The following is a 22,109-nucleotide window of genomic DNA, read 5'->3' on the forward strand; positions in this document are numbered from 1 at the left end:
ACCAGGGAGCAGGGGGAAGGAAACAATTTTTTTTTGTCCCATTTAGATTTGCCAGTAAATCTGGTGTCTTTTCGAAGGGGGTGGGGGTATTGGTCAGGTCTAGTGTGGCGGTGTTATCCCATCACAATATGGCGGTATTGGTCAGGTCTGGTATGGCGGTGTTATCCAGTCACAGTATGGTGGTATTGGCCAGGTCTGGTGTGGTGGTGTTATCCAGTCACAGTATGGTGGTATTGGCCAGGTCTGGTGTGGTGGTGTTATTCAGTCACAGTATGGCGGCTTTGGTCAGGTCTGGTGTGGCGGTCTTATACCGTCACAGTATGGAGGTATTGGTCAGGTCTGGTGTGGTGGTGTTATCCAGTCACAGTATGGTGGTATTGGTCAGGTCTAGTGTGACGGTGTTAGGTGTGGCTGTATTATTCAGTCACAGTATGGTGGTATTGGTGAGGTCTGTTGTGGTGGAGTTATCCAGTCACAGTAAGGCGGTATTGGTCAGGTCTAGTGTGATGGTGTTATCCAGTCACAGTATGGCGGTATTGGTCAGGTCTAGTGTGATGGTGTTATCCAGTCACAGTATGGCGGCTTTGGTCAGGTCTGGTGTGGCGGTCTTATCCCGTCACAATATGGCAGTATTGGTCAGGTCTGGTATGGCGGTGTTATCCAGTCACAGTATGGCGGCTCTGGTCAGGTCTGGTATGGCGGTGTTAGGTGTGGCTCTATTATTTAGTCACAGTATGGCGGTATTGGTCAGGTCTGGTATGGCGGTGTTTTCCAGTCACAGTATGGTGTTGTTGGTCAGGTCTGATGTGGCGGTGTTATCCAGTCACAGTATGGTGGTATTGGCCAGGTCTAGTGTGACGGTGTTATCCCGTCACAATATGGCGGTATTGGTCAGGTCTGGTGTGGTGGTGTTATCCAGTCACAGTATCGCGGCTTCGGTCAGGTCTGGTGTCTGGTCAGGTTGTCCAGAAAAATACACACTCTGGTTTTCACTAGAGATGAGTGCAACTCGAGCATGCTTGAGTGGCTTAACCCGGAAGTCGTCACATTTGCTTACCAGTGGCTGAAGAGGTTGGGTACAGCCCTTAGGCTGCCTGGGAAACCTGGTAACAGTATCGCCTGTTTCCTTGTTTTTAAGGACTCCCTAGGACATTTTTCAGACACCAGTAAGGAAATGCTGAGACTTTTGGGTTCGGACATGCGCTCATCTCTAGTTCTCACTTCAAGAAAGAGCCCCCCCACCCCTTCCCAAGTATTAAATCAGAATTCCATAAACATTCATATGACAATGTGTTCTCTAAACTGGGCTACTTTAAAGTAGAAAAGGTTCACAAAGTCTGGCAAGAAGAATACTTTAATAAAGCAAAAATAACCAAATAAATGCGCAGATACCTCTTATATGTATTTTATTAGACATGTAAGAAAATAAACATTATTTGATAAAGTTGTTTTTTTTTCAACTAATTAAGTTAACATTGTACAAAAATAGCATATAATAATGAACATTATAAAAGTTATTGACAATGAGACAGGATCAAGTTGTCTGGTTAAAAATGCAATAAAATAAAATAAAAATAGTCAATATGCAGAAAAGCACAAAACCACATCATAAAGAAAATCATACTGGCCCAAATGTACCATGATTTTCAGCATTAGGCTATGTTTACAACCAGATTTATTGAAGGGTGTAAAAATAGAAACCGGCGTAAACTGCCCACAGCAACCAATCACAGCTCAGCTTTCACTGTACCACAGCTGATCTGTGATTGGTTGCTTTAGGTAGTTCACGCCAGCCGCTATTTTACTTCCTTTGATAAATTTGAGTCACGGATTGATGGAGTTTATTCTGAGGTGTAAAACATGATAGGTGTTTGGGTCAGTGGGCATTTCCTGCATGGTCATCAAGTGAGCAGGAAGAAGCTAGAATCTGGAGTCAATAGGGGGAGTCAAGAGGGGAATTGGGGCAGGTGAGTATGCTGGGGTTTAGAAAACCCAACAAACAGACTATATATATTACAAGGAATTTATATATATATATATATATATATATATATATATATATATATATAGTCACCCTTTTAAAATGTCTCAATGATCGTTTCTTCTTCTTGAATTTTTTTCTCGCTTACATTGTATTTTTAACAATTATGCAGAGCTCTAGGTAAGTAAGTATTCCTTTACGCAGAGCACAATTTAAGTTTGCTGCCTAGCCTGATATCTAAATACCCCAGCCATGGCAGAGTGGCTTTTTGACACCCCCTATGGTAGCCAAGGCCTGTATATACTTTAATATTTTACACTTTTAAAAGCAGGGGCTGCATGGATATCACTAACTATATCCCCGGGCTGCGGGGAGCTGCGGGGGGGCTGCCTGGGTGACCGCTAGATTGTCCAGCCAGCCCATAGCGGATAGTGGCGGTGTGCTGCTGCCGCTCCTATTCCACTGGGCGACGGCAGCAGATCGCTGCTATCACAGCCGTTTGTTTTTCAACATGGTTGAAAGACAAACGACTGCAACGATCAGCCGACATGAATGATGTCTGCTGATCGTTGCCTTCTATTCCACTGGACGATCATTGGCCGTAACGACCGATATCGGTCGAATACGGACTGTAATCGTTCTGTGGAATAGGGCCTTTACTCTATGCGGACAGTGTCACCTAGCCGGGGCTTCATGTCCCCCTCTCCCCTCTAGATGAAATGAAGCGATTTTACAGCATAAAGAAGACACGGACAAGTGTTATACAGGTATATATCGAATGTGCAGCATCTAAGCTTGTAGGTGGTGCGGAGAAACGCACATAGAGTAAGGGCCCTATTACACGGGATGATTATCGTGCAAAAAATCGTTAAATCATTTGAATTTAAACAATAGTCGTTCCGTGTAATTGCAGGCAACAATCGAAAAATTGTTCATATGTCGTTCATCGTTGATTTAGATCTGAACCTAAAATTATCGTTAATCGTTCGCTGTAATTCCACATTCGTTCGCTCAAGTTCCGCATTTTTTCACTAATCGTTCAGTGTAATTGCACATTGTTTATTGTTTTGCTGGGATCAGAAGGAATAAACGATCATAGTAACGATCGCAATAACGATCGTAGTAACGATCATAACTAACAATTATCGTTGTGTAATATGGTAAACGATTTTAGGTTAACGATAAACAATCTCGTTTGCGATCGTTGGTCATTATTCGTTAAAAATCGCTCTGTGTAATAGGACCCTAAGGGGGCCCATAATCAACGTTTGTAGCAACACTTCTGGCCTAAAAGGGCCTTACAGGCACTGCACGCGAGGACCAGTCTCACTGATCGGTGGCACTCGTTTGTGACATCTGGTAATGTAAAAGGACCCCTATCCAGCACTTATCCTAATCAACCAGACCCCCGCAGATCGAATCTTTTCACGTCTCTAGATGGCAATGCTGATACAGCAGACGTATATACGGTCTATACAGCTTTGTACACATTGTATGACTTTAAGGCGTATCTAGACTGGAATGCCTTCAGCACTTCCCTTCTCTTCTCAATTGCCTTCTCTTTTGTGCTTTGTTGGTATTTATTTACCGTGACGGCTTTCGGATAATACTTTAGAAAAATTTTTTGAACAATCTCTATTGTGTCCCCAGTTGGTGCTGAGGGATATTTCTTGCCATTGTATGTGAAGGCCTTTTCTACGTTAAATACGGCCTCGTTGAACTTGGCTTGGTTGAAGGGTATGTCCGTATTAAGGCTTTCCAACAAGCACCAGAGAAATAAACCCCAGCGTTCTGTATAATAATCCTCTACTAGCCCCCCAAGTTGTTTGTTAGCGTAGTCTAAAATGTTGCCCGTAGGACCCCATAGAGTGATCTGGTTGCGGGCATTCATGTCATACAGGGAAGCCTCATGTGGAGTTACAGCCATTGTTCTAGCATCTTCCAACCATCTTCCAAGTAAGAACTGGGGTTGACTGGACAGAAGACTATCGAGGTCAGGGAGGAGGTCGTAGACCAGCACACCACCTGCAGTTATAAGATTTTCTAGGTCTTCACTCTCGTAAGACGTCTTGATGTCTAAATAATATTGAGTTACTATCTGCTGCACGGCTTCTCGAGTAACATCCACCAGATCATACAGAAAGGTGCTACTTTTCGACAGGAAAGGAACTGCATTATACATGAGCTTCCAAGCTTCAAATAGGTCACTCTGGTTGTAGCAGACTTCTACATTCATCTTGAGGGACGGCCGTCTTACTAGAGGACTGTGGTTATGGTCCTTCCAGTCTTGAGTACAGTTGTAGACGCTTGTGAGAAGAAGCTGCCATGCGGCCAGAGCATTGGGGTCCACCTGTCCGTAGCGTCTGGTGGAATAACCTGCGATCCACTCGGTAAGGTTAAGGGGCTTGGATCTCCAACCAATCTCATTCATCAGGTCATATATCATATCATTTTGCTCAATACCTTCTGGGGTCAGTCCTGTTCCGACCATCGTGGAGTCTTTAAATATCATGGCATTAAAGGGCCCGGTGTTGACCGAGTCAGCTTTTCCATATAGGCCATGGTTGCCGCCAAAGTTGTGAAGCATGCACCAAATAAATGGTTGGCCAAAGAAAGACTTTGTAGACGTATAGACGGGCGAGGTTTCTGCAAACAAGTCCAGGACAATTATTTTACCAATGGGCGCCCCATGGAGGAGTGCACGGATCTGTTCCGGCTTCCAGAAGGATGGATTATTAACAAACAGCCAGCCCTGCATTAACCAGATGGCTCCGGGATCCACTAAGGGCAGACAAGAACAACAGGTTAGTCAATCTCCTATACCATATTGTGTAGAAGTGAAGCATTCTGGTGAGGGTAGTTTGGTGGAAGATGTACACCATGGGCGGATAAGGAAACAATAGTCTGCACTTCTATAATAACCCCCCTATCCATGTCTATACGTTTAGTGGGTAAGGATTATTATAGGGAGCAGCAATCCTGGCAATTCCCCACATGGCCACAGGGGACTTGAGAGCCAACTAAATCATACAATAGTTATTGGTGTACGGTACTATTACTTAATAACGGGAACTGTTTGGCAGTATTAAATTTAAGCTCTTGTATGAATACTATACAGTGGGCTGTATATAACTATATAGTGGGCTGTATATAACAGTATAGTATCTGCCTCTATATACTGTAGCTGCATCATGTAGGCTGTATATAACAGTATAGTTTCTGTCTCAATATAGGGGCATTATGTGTGTGGTGTATATATTGCACTATTGCTGTATATATTGTTTTTGCCATTATATGGTAGTGTTAAGTGGACTGTATATAGCAGTATTGCTTTTCCTCAGTATAGTGGCATTATGTGGGCTATATCTAGCAGTATTGTTTTTGCCACTATATGGTAGCATTATATATCGCAGAACAGTTTTTGCATCTTTATAGTGGCATTATGTGTGCTGTATATAACAGTATTGGTTTTGCCACTATATAAACAATACTGCTTTGCCTGTACATAGTGGCATTATGTGGGCTGTATATAGCAGTATTGTTTTTGCCACTATATGGTAGCACTATGTGGGCTGTATATATTTTTATTGCTTCTGCCTCTATATAGTGGTGTTATGTGGGCTTTATATAGCAGTATTATTTTTGCTACTATGTGGTATCATTATCTAGATTGTATATAGCAGTATTGTTTTTGACAACTTCTGGCAGTATTATGTGGACTTTAAATAGCAGTACTGTTTTTGTGTTGGTATTATGGGGGATTTATATTGCAGTATTGTTCTGGCACAATCTGTCTGTAGTATATGTAAAGTATATTGCAGAATATTGGTTTTCCACTTTGGCAGTAGTAGTGGACCGTATATAGAAGCATTATTGTTGCCAATATTTAAATGGGTTTATTGGTAATAATATATATAATTGATGGTCCATCCCATCCATCCAAGAAAGGCCATCAATTGTTAATCAATGGGGTGTAGACATCTGGCACTGCCACCAATCAGTTGTTCGGTGCCCCGCAAAGTACAGTGACTGGGATCGGAAGCCATGCGCCATTCATTCTATAGTGGTGGCACTGGGTAACTGCAGCTTACCTCCCAGTGAACGGGTGAGTAGGATGCTACCACTGTACAATGGGCCATGCAGGGCTTCCAGCCCCATTCACCGTATAGTGTGTGATGCTGATCAGCGAATGATCATGCATCCTATAGATAGGCCATCAATCTTATAAGTCTTATAAGTCCAGTATTACGTGGGCTGTATGTTGCAGTATTGTTTTTTTTTTTTTCATAATATCTTTTTATTAGTTTTTTATATTTTCCAAAGACATGCAGTATTGTTTTAGCATTATGTGGCAGTAGTTTGTGTGCAGTATATAGCTGTTTAGTTTTTGCTTCTATACAGTAATAGTTATATTGTAATCTATTTTGTTTGTGTTTTTAATAATTTAGCAGGAGAATTATTTACTAATCCTTGGGGTATGGACGTACCATTAGCCATGGACTTAAAGATGGCGCTACTAATGGCAGACAAGTAGGCCGGATCAGAGGAGGTCGGGGTCATCTCGTTGAAGGTGTCCGCATTGTAAATATGGTCAGTTCCAAACTCTAGAATCATCTGGTTTATAAAGAGGCCTCCAATCTTCTGGAACAGGGGGTCCTCCGGGTCCAATAGATAACTGCATGAATAGGTACAATTGAAGTTGCTCCAAGGACCAAGTCTGGTCACGTTGATTTTAGGGAATACTCTGTGCAAAATAACAAAAGAGTAAGAAAATAGCATGTTCTGAACAGAAAGAAACAGAATAAAAATCAAATAGCATTATCACATAGGCTTGTTAGGCCTAGAGATGTCTGGCAATGGGGGCACCATCTCAGTGTGTTTATGGTGTAACAGAAAAGAATAAAAGTCTATGCCAACAGGGGAAGGAGACTCTAGGGATAGGTCAGTGGAATACGTTAAAGGAGTACTCCGTAGAAAATGTTTTTCTTTCAAATCATCTGGTGTCCAGATCAGTAGCAAATCCCCATAGGAAACCTCTCCTGCTCTGGACAGTTCCTGACATGGACAGAGGTGGCAGCAGAGAGCACTGTGTCAGACTGGAAAGAATCCGCCACTTCCTGCAGGACATACAGCTGCTGATAAGTACAGGAAGACTTGAGATTTAGAAGTAATAGAAGTTACAAGTAATAAATTACAAATCTGTATGACTTTCTTGTACCAGTTAATTTGGAAAAAATATATGTTTTCACCGGAGTTCCTCTTTAACGGGAGAAGATGGCCAGATTACTCATGGGCAATGTATATAGATACAGGTTCCAGTGGAATGTCCTTATAGAGGACTGAGGAAAGATGACATTTTGCTTGGTTGGGTTGTGTAGGGAGTGTCGTTCTGCCATGCTCTCTGGTCAGAGCTAAGGAGTGTTTGCCATGGAGAACAGAATCCTACAGTAGTACCATTTATCTTTGCAGATAGTCATAGGGCTGGGAGTAGGGAGTAATTCACATTACCACGCATTACGAGTCTTTCTATTCTTAAAATATATATATATATATATATATATATATATATATATATATATATACTGTATATATCTATAGGCAAAATATATTTGCCTAAAGAGGTAGTCCGGACACAGCCTCATCAAAATATACAACAATTTACAATGCCTGGAACACTCCTTTAAAGTTACTTCAGTTGCTTTTATTAGTTATTAGATCGTGTTGCATGGCCCTATCATTTAGCTCAGAGTATTATAGAATACACACAACTCAATAGAAAGTAACAGAATTACCTTAGTAACCCCTGGGGTACATGTCCAGCAAATGCAGGCAGCACTGGGATCATTCCCAGAGACCTCATCCTCTCGATTATCTTATTCTACAATTAAACATTAAATAAATACATTTAGCATGAGGTCTGGCTAAGCCTAAGGTGCTCAGTCCCTGATGGAACAGTCATTATAGGGGTCTGGGGTGAGTTACAGAATCTTAAGTCACTCCGTCATGCACCCATGATTTGAAGGGGTACTCCGGCAAAAAAAAATTTCCTTTCAAATCAACTAGTTTCAGAAACTTATATTGATATAGATATTTAAAAATATCCAGCCTTCCAGTACTTATCAGCTGCTGTATGTCCTGCAGGAAGTGGTGTATTCTTTCCAGTCAGACACAGTGCTCTCTGCTGCCACCTCTGTCTATGTCAGGAACTGTCCAGAGCAGGAGAGGATGTCTATGGGGATTTGCTACTGCTCTGGACAGTTCCTGACACGGACAGAGGTGGCAGCAGAGAGCACTGTGTCAATCTGGAAAGAATACACTACTTCCTGCAGGACATACAGCAGTTGACAAGTACTGGAAAACTTGAGATTTTTAAATAGAAGTAAATTACAAATCTATATAACTTTCTGAAACCAGTTGAGTTGAAAGAAAAAGATTTTCACCAGAGTACCCCTTTATATTTGAAGTCAGAAGTTTAGACCAGCCTAGGCTAATACTTCCCCCATGTTGCCACTAGAGGGAGCCAGCAGTCAGTTACAGTAGCATTAATCACCATGCCTGCTGGCATAACCAGCATACACATATACAAATAAGCATATATATACATAAAATATACATATAAGCCAGCATACACATATACAAATACAGTTTATACGAAACTGCATCAAATAAAATAAATTAATCTTGTATAATGAATGCAATGAATCAACACCGACCTTTTGGTTTCCCCCCGTATATGCCCTTGCATTGTCTATGGACATTACCTGCAGGGAGAGCTGCTTCTGCATCCAGTTTGCGGACAATGGACCCCCCCAAGTGTGAATATTCCCCATCCGACCCCAGGCTAGGAAAGCAGGACCAGTGAAAAAGTCATCAATCTCCGTCTGGGTTAATCCCAATGTCAAGAATACCTAAAAAATAACAAAAAACATAAAAAAGGGTTCTTTGATGAGAACATTTAATGACCTCTTATAATAACAGTATACAGCCACCCAGTGGGAGAGGAGTATATTATATGGATATAAGGAGTTATCAAAGCTTCTCAAGCTAAATGTTTCCATATAAATCTATGAGAGCAGTTCAGGCGATAAGCAGGACCCAACACCTGGAGACCATCTGTCCCGCTACCATCTCCTATGGGGTTCCATGAAACTGAGAAAAGTCCTAAGCATGACCCAACACCTGGGGACCATCTGCACTGCTCCTGGGGCCTATGGTGTTCAATGGAATTGAGAAGAGCCTCCTGGCGGCTTTCAAGTAGTAAATCGTTTGCTCTGAGCTAAATTAGACAGGAATCTGAATGTAGAACAGATGTTTAATGTTATGACCATCATACATCACAGTCAGGAAAAAGTAGTGGTGTCCTATATATATTCTGATAGAATCCTATATTGCCACCTAGTGTTAGAAAGTGGAACTGGGAGTGTCAAGTTTTATCTATCTGTTTACCTCTATCTATCTATCTATTTATCTATCTATCTATCTATCTGTTTACCTCTATCTATCTATCTATCAAAACACAACAATCGATGAACTCAGGGAGACCTACAGGACCACCCTGGTGTTTCCCTATTTAGGCCCCAATGTTAGCAACAGAGTGAGGACCTGAGGGACTACGTATCAGGGTGGTTTGGTGCTCTCCCCACTAGGAGGCACCCCTTGGCAACGGGCATCCTTCTCTGGAGAGAGGGATATCTGGCTATTCCCGTGTTTTGAGACTCGTAACTGAGGCTCCACGGACCTCTTCTGTGCATATCTATCCAGTGGCGTAGCTACTATGAAGGCAGGGAAGGTGACTGCTATGGGGCCCCTGCAGGAAGGGGGCCCGAGGAAGCCTGCCCTGCCTTCATGGTAGGTACCCCGCTCCCCCAGGGGTCCAGAGAGGAAGAGGGACCCCCACTGCACTGTTCAGCCCCCTCACTGTAGTGCCGGGTGAGCGGGCTGAACAGAGGAGCAGGACCTGCCAGACTGCACAGGAGAGGGATCCTCAATACTTCTCTGTGAAGATCACCCCGAACTACAGGAGGAGGAGGGGAAGCCTGGGAGCTGTAAGTGCTGTGTATGTGTGTCAGTGTGTGTATATATGTATCTGTGGGTATATGTATATGTCAGTGTGTGTATATATGTATCTGTGGGTATATGTATATGTCAGTGTGTGTATATATGTATCTGTGGGTATATGTATATGTCAGTGTGTGTATATATGTATCTGTGGGTATATGTATATGTCAGTGTGTGTATATATGTATCTGTGGATATATTTATATGTCAGTGTGTGTATATATGTATATGTCAGTGTGTGTATATATGTATCTGTGGGTATATGTATATGTCAGTGTGTGTGTATATATGTATATGTCAGTGTGTGTATATATGTATCTGTGGGTATATGTATATGTCAGTGTGTGTATATATGTATCTGTGGGTATATGTATATGTCAGTATGTGTATGTATATGGGGCTATATGTGTGTGTATGTCAGCAATGTCTGTAGCACTGGTGTATATGTGTGTGTTTGCTCCCAAAGATGTTCTGCAGCAGCTTCTATTAATGCTGGGCTCTAATAAAAGAACCCACCATTAATATCTGCTGCATTTTCTTTTATTTCTGGTTGAGATGATTTCCCTGTGTACAGTCTATTCATGGTGTATACATCAGCACTAGTGTAATCACATTACAGCGTATATATGTGTGTATGTCAGTGGCGTATCTGTATATATGTTAATGGTGCCTGTGTGTGTGTATATGTGCGTCATTGTCTGTGTTTGCCGGGGGGGGGCGTACAGGATTCATGGGGCCCCATACAGTTTTTTGCTATGGGGCCCCATGAATCCTAGCTACGCCCCTGTATCTATCTATCTATCTATCTATCTATCTAATGGATCCTTGTATTGTCAATCAGGGCGTCCTATTCAACTATAAGCATGTTATTACAGCAAAAATCTTTTTCTTTCATATCAACTGGTATCGGAAAGTTTTACAGATTTGTAATTTACTTCTATTAAAAAATCTCAAGTCTTCCAGTACTTATTAGCTGCTGTATGTCCTGTAGGAAGTTTTGTTTTATTTTCAGCCTGACACAATGCTCTCTGCTGACATCTCTGGCCGAGACAGGATCTGTCCAGAGCAGGAGAGGTTTTCTATGGGGATTCATGGAAAACCGAGACAGAGTTCCTGTCTCAGCCAGAGATGGCAGCAGAGAGCACTGTGTCAGACTGAAAATAAAACAAAACTTCCTGCAGGACATACAGCAGCTAATAAGTATGGGAAGACATGAGATTTTTTTAATAGAAGTAAATTACAAATCTGTATAACTTTATGATATCAGTTGATTTGAAAGAAAAAGATTTTTGCTGGACAACCCCTTTAAGGCCCCCTTCACATGTCTGGTAAATTTATTTGGAATTCTTATAGGGAAATCAAGATAAATTTCCGGATCCATAGGCTTCTATTGGGCATGGATACCCTTCAGGATTTTCCTTGTCCTATATTTGTCTTCTGGAATTCTGGCACACGTGCCCCATAGAATGCTATGGGGGCATCCGGATGTATTACACAGTGGCGTGGGCAAGTGCGGCTAGGTGCTGACGCTGGCCCTTTAGCAGTGCGCATTCCTAACAAAAGCACATACAATTAAATGCGGCGCTGTGATTGACAGGGCTGGGAGCCACCGGCTCACTCTTGTGGGCAGTCGCAGCATTATGCCTCCGGCCACAAGAGGCAGCTACCTCCCCCCCTCATCTCCTACCCATCCATCCAGTGTCTGTCTATATGTCTATCTGTGTAATAGATATGGATAGAATGGGTTGTACAGTAAGTTAGAGAATATTCCAATCCTATTTCAGTGCCATGGTTTATTTTCTTCCGAATCTCAGTAAGAAATAAGGGAAGCCATGCCAAGTAGTCAAAGCCGTTCTGTAAAGTATAATGACATATGAAAGTGTTTTTGCTTTTCTTTAAAACAGTCAAAAATATTGCTGGAAATGTAGACCGGTGGTCTTACCCGTTGCCATATAGCCTCCTGACCGGTGAATGCGAGGGGCATGTTGATTCCATTAAGTGCCATCCAGTCTATCTCCTTCTCCCATCTGGCCCAGTCCCACCAGACAAATGAGTAACTGGAAGTGCAAACATTTTGATAGTAGCGAAACCTATAAAAAGAAAAGTCTGTCAGATAAAGGACAAATAAGAGGATGACAATATTGTATTCCATATCAGGTGTTAGGATAGGGACAGGGAGACACAAGGACAGGTGAGCCCTAAAGCTGGCACCCACCCCGCTGCCCCTACCTGCTTGCCTCAGATGCTCTCATTGTGTTTTGCCTCAGACAAAACACAATGAGAGCAAGGTCAGGAATCCGGGTCAGAGCAGTGCAGTACAAAACGTGTCCAAGGGGTAGTCGATAAGTCAGAAGCCAGAAGTCAAGTTACCAGAAATACAAAGCAGGGAAAACACTTGATCCAGATACACTAGCGAACTAGGCACTTTCACAGGCAGGGGGTGGAAGACAGAGGAGGATACTTATGCAACCTGTAGTCCCAGCCCCCAGGAGTGATAGGGGCTGAGGCTCCAGGTCCTGCCCAGGTACTGACAGCTGACTGGTGTGTCAGCTGTCAATCAACAATCAGTGAAACCTACTACAGCTTATGCTGATCAGCCAGGGGAGAGCACCCTGGCCACTGCTTCAACAAGGAGTAGAGTTAGTGAAAAACATTCACAGCAGACCGGCTGCTATGGACGCCGTCGTCGCGCCCCCAGCAACCGGCCTGAACGTTTATTCCTAGTCCTAACATCAGGCTCCTGTCCTCCTCCCCTGGTCCTAAACTTATCATTCAAGCTGAAAAACTGCAAAAATGCATGTTCAGTGACCAGGCTATGAGCTCACTGAGGGATCCGATGACATACTGCCCATAATATTCTATAAGAGGAGTGGGGAATGAAGGGTTAACAGTGGAGTAAGAGAGGCATACAGAGAATTACTACAGTTACTAGTGATGATGCTTGATTTACAGATTATACTGCTCAGTATTGCCCTATAATGTCCTCTATGCTGCTGCTGCTGCTTCTGAGGGTGTACTATAGAGATATAATGCAAAACTGGTGACAGATGCAATATTCAAGTTATATAATAGTCAGAAGTGGTGCTACTCCTCATGTACACGACAGTTTGTCCTGAAAAGTGTGTTGGAAGATCAGTTATTACTTTTTGGATTATTTGTATGATATTACCCACTGCTATTTAACAATACATGGATATCATATAGGTTTATATACTATTGATGATATAAGCTTTAGTTTATAGCTTATTGATTAAAATCTCATTCGATAAATGATAGTCTTCGCTGCATGAGCCTATATACAAATGTCTGTCAATCACAGTTAGGCCCGCCCACTGGACTCTTAGACCCTCAATAAGAAGGGATTTCAATAAATACTTTACAACTCATACTGAATCTTTCTCCACAAAACTTTATATCAATCTGCTCATGTCAGTGGTGTATTCTTTTCGGTCTGACCCAGTGCTCTCTGCTGCCACTTCTGTCCACGTCGGGAACTGTCCAGAGCATTAACAAATCCCCATAGAAAACCTCTACTGCTCTGGACACTTCCTGACACTGACAGAGGTGGCAGCAGATGGTGGCACTGTGTCAGACTGAAAAGAACACACCACTTCCTGCAGGACATACAGCAGATGATAAGTACTTGAACACTGGAGATTTTTAAATAGAAGTAAATTACAAATCTATAGAACTTTCTCACACTAGTTGATTTGAAGAAACTCAAAGAATCATTCTCCAGTATCTCCCTTTAAGTACATGTCCACCTCAAAGGAGAAGTCCAGACGGGGTCTCGCTGTAATCCACTTTGGATCGCATGTTCGGTGACTGCTTACCCTAAAAATCACAGCATGTCGAGAGGCAATTTCTGTCTCCAGATGTCACTGTGGTTCTTTTTTCTTTTTGTGTCCAAAAAAGTTTTTTTTGTAAGTTTAAGTGGTGAGGAAGTTCACAGGTTTTATTGTTCACCACTAGATGTCAGTGTTGTGTATGTCTAGGTATTACACAGCTCTAGTTAACATTGGGTTAAGAATTTTTCTAATGCCATGTGCTTGTTTCTGACCTATCAGAGGTGCTTTCTCTCTCAACCTATCTCTATCCTTTCATTCCTGCACACACACACACCTCTCCACCATTCCCAGGGAAGTTCACTTATGCCCCTGTAGGAGGAGTTTTATACTGGTGGGAGGAACTGGAAGTTAGTTTAGTCAGATTCCTGTACAGAGAGGACACAAGACAAGACAGTCTCTGCTGTAGTCAAGCTGGGGCCTGGCTTATGCCAGGACAAGAATGCAGATGCAGCTTAAGCTGACCAGTTTCCTCACTACTACTACCACCACCACAACCAAGATGCAGTGTTAGACCCTACAAGGAGGATGAGTCAGGGATCATCCCAGCCCATGCAGAGTACCTCTCTACACAGTGTAGGGTAGTATCTTAGGACAGAGGAACGGACCAGGATAGAGCAAAGCAACCGCAATGAAGGTCTGCGTACTCTATCTCGCAGCACAGGTGACACCGGATAATTTTGGACACTTGGCTACACCCAGGAAACTAAGGCTGGGGCTTGTGTCACCCTAGTAGGACGGGTCCCTCGACACTATAGGGCAGAAGGTGGTCAAACTATAGTCAAAACAAGTATTTCTCAAGTATTCTCTCTAAAGTTCCAGCAGAGCACACTACTGCCCTGGGTTGGGACCATCTCGACAAATCCCTCTCGTCTTCTCTTCACTGCTCAACTCTAAACTATACAAGCACCACTACATTTACCTCCATTATATCAGCTCTTATCACTATCTCCCAGCACATATCCAGTAAACACAAGCCTGTTTTCAAGTGTTCTGTATTTCAATTTCAAGAGACTGTTCAGTAAAGCCATTATATTTATTTTACCGGGACTCAGTCATCATCATACCAGCACCTATACACATCGGTATAGGTCATTTCCCCCCTTTCTGTGGGTGGCAGTACCGATAGTCCGGGTGGGTCATGTCTCCATTCAGGACCACCGTGACAGGAGCCCAAGGGACCCATCACAGCCCAGCAGGTCACCGACCATTGGGGAACAGTACACACCGGCCATATATGAAGAAGGTACCAACATCACACCTGTGTGCTGAACTAGCATGGGTGTCATGACATTTCCATTACTGGCTGAGCAGTACACCTACACTGACCAACCACCACAGAAGTGGTTTCACCCATAACAACCTAGAACGTCACTGGTCGAGTAGTAGAGCACAAGTCCTGCTGCCTGCTGTTCCAGCCGTGAGTCCTGCTGTGTTCCTGCCAGCCCACGTGTCTCCAGCTGCACCTCACCCGCCGCCGTAGCAAGCCTAGCCAGGGGTAGCAACCTTTGGGTCGCCTGCTGCAGGTCCATCCTGGTGAGGACCAGCAGCCCCTTAGACTCCACTCCCTGTCGCAGCTTACACCATCTCTAGCAGTGGTACAGTGGATCCACGACTCCAGCTGTTACACTGGGCAGGCTTCCTGGGGGATTGGGCTCCCTCTAGTGGCAGGCATATGCCTGTTCACCTGTATTTAAAGGCTCAGCACACAAGTTCTAGTAAATTCTAGGCTGATCACCTAAGGGTATTTATAGCAATCATCTCCAGACCTCTGTGCTCGGTTATTGGTGTTGGTGTTTCAGTCAGTCAGCAGCTATGTATCTCTGTATCAGCTATATGCCCATGGCCGCAGATCTGAGCATCACACATAGCTGACAGATTCCCTTTTGGTATTATGAATCAGTTTTACAGCTCCAAAGGAAAGAAAAAAACCCTCATATTTCATACTATGTCCCTAAAGCACATACAGTATAATAGCAGCTACAAGGGCAATATGGTTATAGTGAACCAAAAACATCTCTTATATAAACCATATGTCAATGAGTCTGCTTTGCATTAGATGTAACATTAGATGCCACTCTGGGGGACAATATTCTAGGGGCACATCTGTGTTCATTCAGTAAATGACCCCAGGGGGCCCTGATACAGAAGAATGAATCTACTTTAGTTGATGTGAAGGAACTTTATATTAGATGTCGAGGGTTGCCGATGTAAACCATGACCCCTGGCTGTAAGATGTGTTCAGTTTGTGGGTTACTGGGGACATCTAAGAATGTATACACTTTATAGAGCAATGTTCCCGTATCTCCTGTTATTTTCAGTGGAGGATATGATGCACATACAACAATTGCATCCGGGACCCCCTCTGTTGTGGGATATATGGGTCCAGTGTCACAGAATGGAAATTAAAGGGAAGAGATGACCAGCAGAGTATCGTAGGTGGATATGGCCAAGGTGTCCTAGTTAACCCTACCTGGTGCCCTCCAACTAGTCTGCCCTAGGCGGTGTGGGTGCCCTAAATAGGGTGGCACCGGATCCTAGCCCTGTCTCCTAGTGCAATCCCTAATAAATAAGGGAACTAGCTGTCTCACTTAGATATAAAACCTGTACTAACTGAGATGTATGGAGATAGTCTGCACTAGTAGGACCAACTATACATATAGGAACATCCAATGATTCTTATATATAACAGGTAAGTACATAACTGGTGTGTGGAGCGTGTGTGGACATGGGTGAACCGGAATAAACATGAAGATGAGTGTGGGGGGTATATATATTATGAGGTATAACAACCTCCGTATACCAAAGCCTAGATGTGGTTTAGTATATTAAAGGGATTATCCAGCGCTACAAAAACATGGCCACTTTCTTGCAGAGACAGCCCCTCTCTTGTCTCCAGCTTGGTTGGGGTTTTGCTGCTCAGTTCCATTGAAGTGAATGGAGCTTAATTGCAAACCGCAGCTGAATTGGAGACAAGAGTGGTGTTGTCTCTTAAAGAAAGTGGCCATGTTTTTGTAGCACTGGATAACCCTTTTAAAGGGGGACTAGATTGTAAGTCTGTTACCTTCATCATCAGCTCCGTTCCCGCGCTGTAAGTTGTGAAAACCTCTGCCCGGTAAGGCTGGGTTCACACTGCGTTTTTGCAATCTGTTTAAATGTATGGTTTATTGTCTGTGGAGATATATGGAGTGCGATGTGTAAGTGCAGGAAGTGGTGTGTTCTTTCCAGTCTGAAACAGTGCATACAGCAGCTGATGAGTACTGGAAGACTGGAGATTTTTAAATAGAAGTAATTTACAAAGTTGTATAACTTTGTGACAACAGCTGATTTGAAAATATTTTTTTCCCCTCCGGAGTACCCAGACAGCATAGGTTAGATTCTTTAATATGAGGAAGTAACTTTTTTATGACTGTTATTTAAACCAGTTCTATAGAAGGAAGAAAGTCATGTGCTTCTAGAATAGTCCGCAAGCTAAAGAGGAATAGAAAAACATAGATGACCCTGGCAGGATAAGCATAGGCACCAGTCATACTGTAATCTGCATTTATGCTGGTATGATTATAAACAGGCCACGAGCCGTCACTTTGGTAGCATTTCCTACCTTCAGTTCCACCTTCAAAATTCATGATATATTTTTCAATATAGCTTTAAAGGAGTAGTTCACCAAAAATGTTTTCCTTTCAAATCAACTGGTCCCAGGAAGTGACAGAGATTTGTCATTTACTTCTATTAAAAAATCTCAAGTCTTCCAGTACTTATTAGCTGCTGCATGGCCTGCAGGAAGTGGTGTATTCTTTCTAGTCTGACACAGTGCTCTCTGCTGCCACCTCTGTCTATGTCACAAACTGTCCAGAGCAGTAGGAAATCCCCACAGAAAATCTCTCCTGCTCTCCAGACTGGAAATAATACCACTTCCTGCAGGACATACAGCAGTGGATAAGTACAGGAAGACGAGATTTTTTAATAGAAGTAAACTACAAATCTCTAGTACTTTCTGACACCAGCTGATTTGAAAGAAATTTTTTAGGGTGAACAACCGCTTTAATTTTCATTTTTTGTGATATATTTTTAATAGGAGTCTCTATTCTGCCGATATAGAGATTAGGTCCCTCTTGTGTTCATAGAAAATTTATGGCCATATACCTTCAACAGCTGTCGTCCTACAACTATCTCACCCTATTTCCCTATACAAATGAAAATTATGTGTTCTCCACAGGGCAAAAAGGGGTAAGCCGCTGCCAGACAACTATGACAATGTCTTATCTCTGAGAACAAAGGGGTGGGCAGTTGACATCAAACACAGGGGCCAGGAGGCCACCATATAATTCAGACAATTGTTGGGGTTTACCAAAGTCAACTTTTAGAGAAAATATGTGGAGACCCTAAAGAGGTTGATTAAGGTTGGAAAAGTTTTTTCTTACAGAAACAGCGCCACTCTTGTTCTCAGTTTGAGTGTGGTATTGCAGCTCATTTCTTGGAGCCAAGTTGTAATATCACACACAACCTGTGGACAAGGGTGGCGCTATTTCTAGAGTTTCTCTAATCCTGAATGTCCCTTTAACAAAGGGATTGATCAGTATTCAGTCCCCAAAGATGTGGTGAGTATAGGCTGCTAGTTATTGGTGAAGGGCAATATATATATTTGGGGCCCTGCCCCATTAGCCTTAATTCATGAATCTCTCCTTGTCGTGGTATAAACCAATATCTATCAATCAAGGCTGGTGGAGTGGGCAAAAGCCAACAGAGACCACCCGAGACTCTGAGCCCTGTTTCCCGAAAGCTCAGGCTGCAGAAGTTGAATGCCACCCTACCCTGGAAAACATGGACACAGCCATAGCATAACCTGTATCCATGGTTACCAGACAGCCTTAGTGCTGCATCCAACTTCTTCAGCCACCGGTAATCAAATGCCGATCGACAGGACTCGAGCATGCTCCAGTTGGGCTCATCTCTTACCCTTACCTGTTCGGTGTTTTCACGGTGATAGTTGAAGGCACTTGAGGAAGCGGCGATGGGACATTCAGCTGGACTCCTGACCATGAAATGTGGCAGCCACAGAAATATTTTAGATAGTTGTAGCATCCGGTGGCAGCGGCTACCCCACTGCTGCCCACCACGGCCACCTTCCCCCCGGCCACAGAGCTCAGCAGATAAGTGTCCAGACCATCACGTCCAGCCAAGGAGCTGTTTACGGTGACCACAAACTCGTCCGCGCGGCCACCAATCAACCGATACAGCAGATCTTGCACCGCGGCGGTCTGCACTGCATCCCGGTACTGCGGCTTCAGGTGGGACAAAGTCTGGAAAACTTTTCCTGAAACCACCAGACCGAGAGAGGTCAAGAAAACCAAAGCCAATGCGGCTGCCCTCATCCTGGTGTTTGCAGTCAAATGTTCATTGAAGAATCTATCCTTCCTTAGATCTTGGACGCTTCCTCCATCACATCTATATCTTGTAGGCACTTGCTTGTGACTTTACTCCAAGAGGGTTATTGTGGAGCTGAGACTTTCTGCAGACTCACACAGCATGCTTGTGCATTACACATCAGCTGGGGGAGGCTTTTACATTTCCTGAATGAGGTAACGTGAGACCTGGTACCCCATTGGCCTCGTGTATTATAGTGCCATTGGTGGACTGTCACAGGCTGCGGGATTGGCTACCGCATACGTATGATTGGCTGCTGGAGCGTCACATTAAGCCAGGGCGATTGTTTGAACAGGCTGCAGAGACAACTGGTTCCTGTTAGTTACAGGCAATTACAATCCGTCATGTTAAAGCTATTAAGTAACTGTGAGATCTGAGGATTACTACACCCTGCGGTGCTGTGGATATCACACTGGAGAGAGAAGCTGGGATATAGCTTATCATTCTTCCAGCGTCATATATGATATAGGTTATCATGTAATCCACAGATCAGATATAGCAATGGCTCACAGTACAAACACAGACAGGTCAAAAGTTTTGATCGGTCGAGGTCTGGTTGCTCAGACCCTAATCTAAAGGCCCTATTACACTAACCGATTATCGGCCGTATTTTGACTGGTGTAATAGAAGACAACAATCAGCTGACATGAACAATGTCGGCTGATCGTCGCTGTCATTTGTCTTTCAACATGTTCAAAGACAAACGACCAGGATAGCAGCGATCTGCTGCCGTCACTCTGTGGAATATCCTTGCCGCTTTCCTTGCTGCTATCCTCTATGGGCTGCCCAAACGATCTAGCGATTACCTGCAGCTTCCTACGGCCCCCCCTATACTCACCCGCTCGCTGCCGCCACGTGTAATAGCAGTGAGCTAGGAACGAGAAGCAAAAAAGCGCTGACAGCGCTCGTTTGCTCCTCAATATCGCCCAGTGTAATAGGGGCTTAATGGTCCAATAAGGTGCCATGCAAGGACTCAAGCGAGCGAGATTGGCGCCCGATTGCAGTAGCTTCACAAGGCTCGATAAATCGCACTGTATAGTTCATTTGGCCATTTAAATACATTGTAAGTATTTATGAGTACGTCTATGGAGCCCATCTTATGCAACAAATTGGATTGATTGGATTACCTTGTGTTAATGGGTATATATATTTAGGCTGTGTCAGACTGGAAAGAATACACCACTTCCTGCAGGGCATATAGTAGCTGATAAGTACTGGAAGACTTGAGATTTTTAAATGGAAGTAATTTACAGTTTTGTACAACTTCATGACAACAGCTGATTTAAAAACATTTTTTTCCTCTGGAGTAACCAGGCAGCATAGGTTAGATCCTTTAATATGAGGAAGTAACATTTTTATGAGCCACTTCTATAGAAGGAAGAAAGTCATGTGCTTCTAGAATAGTCCGCAAGCTAAAGAGGAATGGAAAAACCTAGATGACCCTGACTACGTATATAATCATAGGCACCAGTCATACTGTAATCTGCATTTATACTTGTATGAAACTGGTCTTTTAAAGGGGTACTCCAGCACTACAAAAACTGGCCACTTTCCCGCTACTGTTGTCTCCAGTTTGGGTGGGGTTTTGAAACTCAGTTCCATTGAAGTAATTGTAGATTAATTGCAAACCGCACCTGAACTGGAGACAACAGTAGGGGGAAAAGTGGCCATGTTTTTGTAGCGCTGGATAACCCCTTTAACCCCTTAGCGACCCATGACGTATCTGATACGTCATGGCGCCGCGGGGGGTGTTCAGAGCGGGGTCCCGGCGGGACCCCGCTCTGAACGGCGCTGATCCCGGCTGACACGTGCAGCCGGGCAGTGCCTCTGTTAGCCGGCGCGGGTCCCGTAGCCGTGCCGGCTAATTAAGCACTTCAATGCAGCTGTCAAACCTGATAGCTGCATTGAAGTGCTTTATGCACACTATCCCTGCTGTCTAGTGGGTCGGAGATCCGTTCTTCTGCCCGTGCCGGGCCTCAGCGTCGGAATGACGCTGATCCCGGCTCGGCAGTAGATTGCTATGGCCTGCAGCAGGCCATAGTAATCTATGACCGATCTGATGGATCTTTGCTGTGTATATACACAGCATTGATCTCTATGAGAGATCAGTGCTATGTATATACAAGCCCCCCAGGGGGGCTTCTAGTCCATGTAAAAAAAAAAGTAAAAAAGTGTTTTTATTAATAAAAAATCCCCTCCCCTAATAAAAGTCCAAATCACCCCCCTTTTCCCATTTTATAAATATAAATTAATAAATAAATAAACATATTTAGTATCGCCACGCGCGTAATCGCCCGAACTATTAATTAATCACATTCCTGATCTCGCACGGTAAACGGCGTCAGCGCAAAAAAATTCCAAAGTGCAAAATTGCGCATTTTTGGTCGCATCAAATCCAGAAAAAATGTAATAAAAAACGATCAAAAAGTCGTATATGCGCAATCAAGGTACCGATAGAAAGAACACATCATGGCGCAAAAACTGACACCTCCCACAGCCCCATAGACCAAAGGATAAAAGCGCTATAAGCCTGGGAATGGAGCGATTTTAAGGAACGTATATTTGTTAACAATGGTTTGAATTTTTTACAGGCCATCCGATACAATATAAGTTATACATGTTATATATCATAGTAATCGTAACGACTTGAGGAACATGCATAACAAGTCAGTTTTACCATAGGACGGACGGCGTAAATGCAAAACTCCCCGAAATCAAAACAAATTAATTTTTTTTTCAATTTGACAGCGCAAATGATTTTTTTCCGGTTTCGCAGCATATGTTATGGAAAAATAATGCCG

At 43.4% G+C, this 22,109-nt stretch overlaps 1 protein-coding gene across 1 annotated transcript; it reads right to left on the reverse strand.

The window, feature by feature from the left end:
• Nucleotides 1–1,391: 1,391 nt before the first annotated feature.
• On the reverse strand, nt 1,392–19,405 carry NAGLU (N-acetyl-alpha-glucosaminidase). Its single transcript, XM_069953188.1, has 6 exons — nt 18,847–19,405; nt 11,982–12,129; nt 8,743–8,889; nt 7,774–7,859; nt 6,469–6,725; nt 1,392–4,762 (listed from the first exon to the last, which is right to left on the reverse strand). Exons 1-6 carry the CDS (start codon nt 19,254–19,256, stop codon nt 3,453–3,455), a joined length of 2,358 nt encoding a protein of 785 aa, XP_069809289.1. The 5' UTR covers nt 19,257–19,405; the 3' UTR covers nt 1,392–3,452.
• Nucleotides 19,406–22,109: the final 2,704 nt, after the last annotated feature.

The sequence above is a fragment of the Dendropsophus ebraccatus genome, chromosome 14 (genome assembly GCF_027789765.1).
Source record: "Dendropsophus ebraccatus isolate aDenEbr1 chromosome 14, aDenEbr1.pat, whole genome shotgun sequence".
NCBI classification, from domain to species: domain Eukaryota; kingdom Metazoa; phylum Chordata; class Amphibia; order Anura; family Hylidae; genus Dendropsophus; species Dendropsophus ebraccatus.

What these genes read in the sequence shown, in the direction of transcription:
- NAGLU (XM_069953188.1), bottom strand. Translation starts at nt 19,256, where the DNA reads ATGAGGGCAGCCGCATTGGCTTTGGTTTTCTTGACCTCTCTCGGTCTG. An exon ending in GTACCCCAGGGGTTACTAAG is followed by an intron (nt 6,726 to 7,773) that starts GTAATTCTGTTA and finishes TATTTTGCACAG; the next exon opens with AGTATTCCCTAAAATCAACG. An exon ending in CTTTAAGTCCATGGCTAATG is followed by an intron (nt 4,763 to 6,468) that starts GTACGTCCATAC and finishes GTCTGCCCTTAG; the next exon opens with TGGATCCCGGAGCCATCTGG.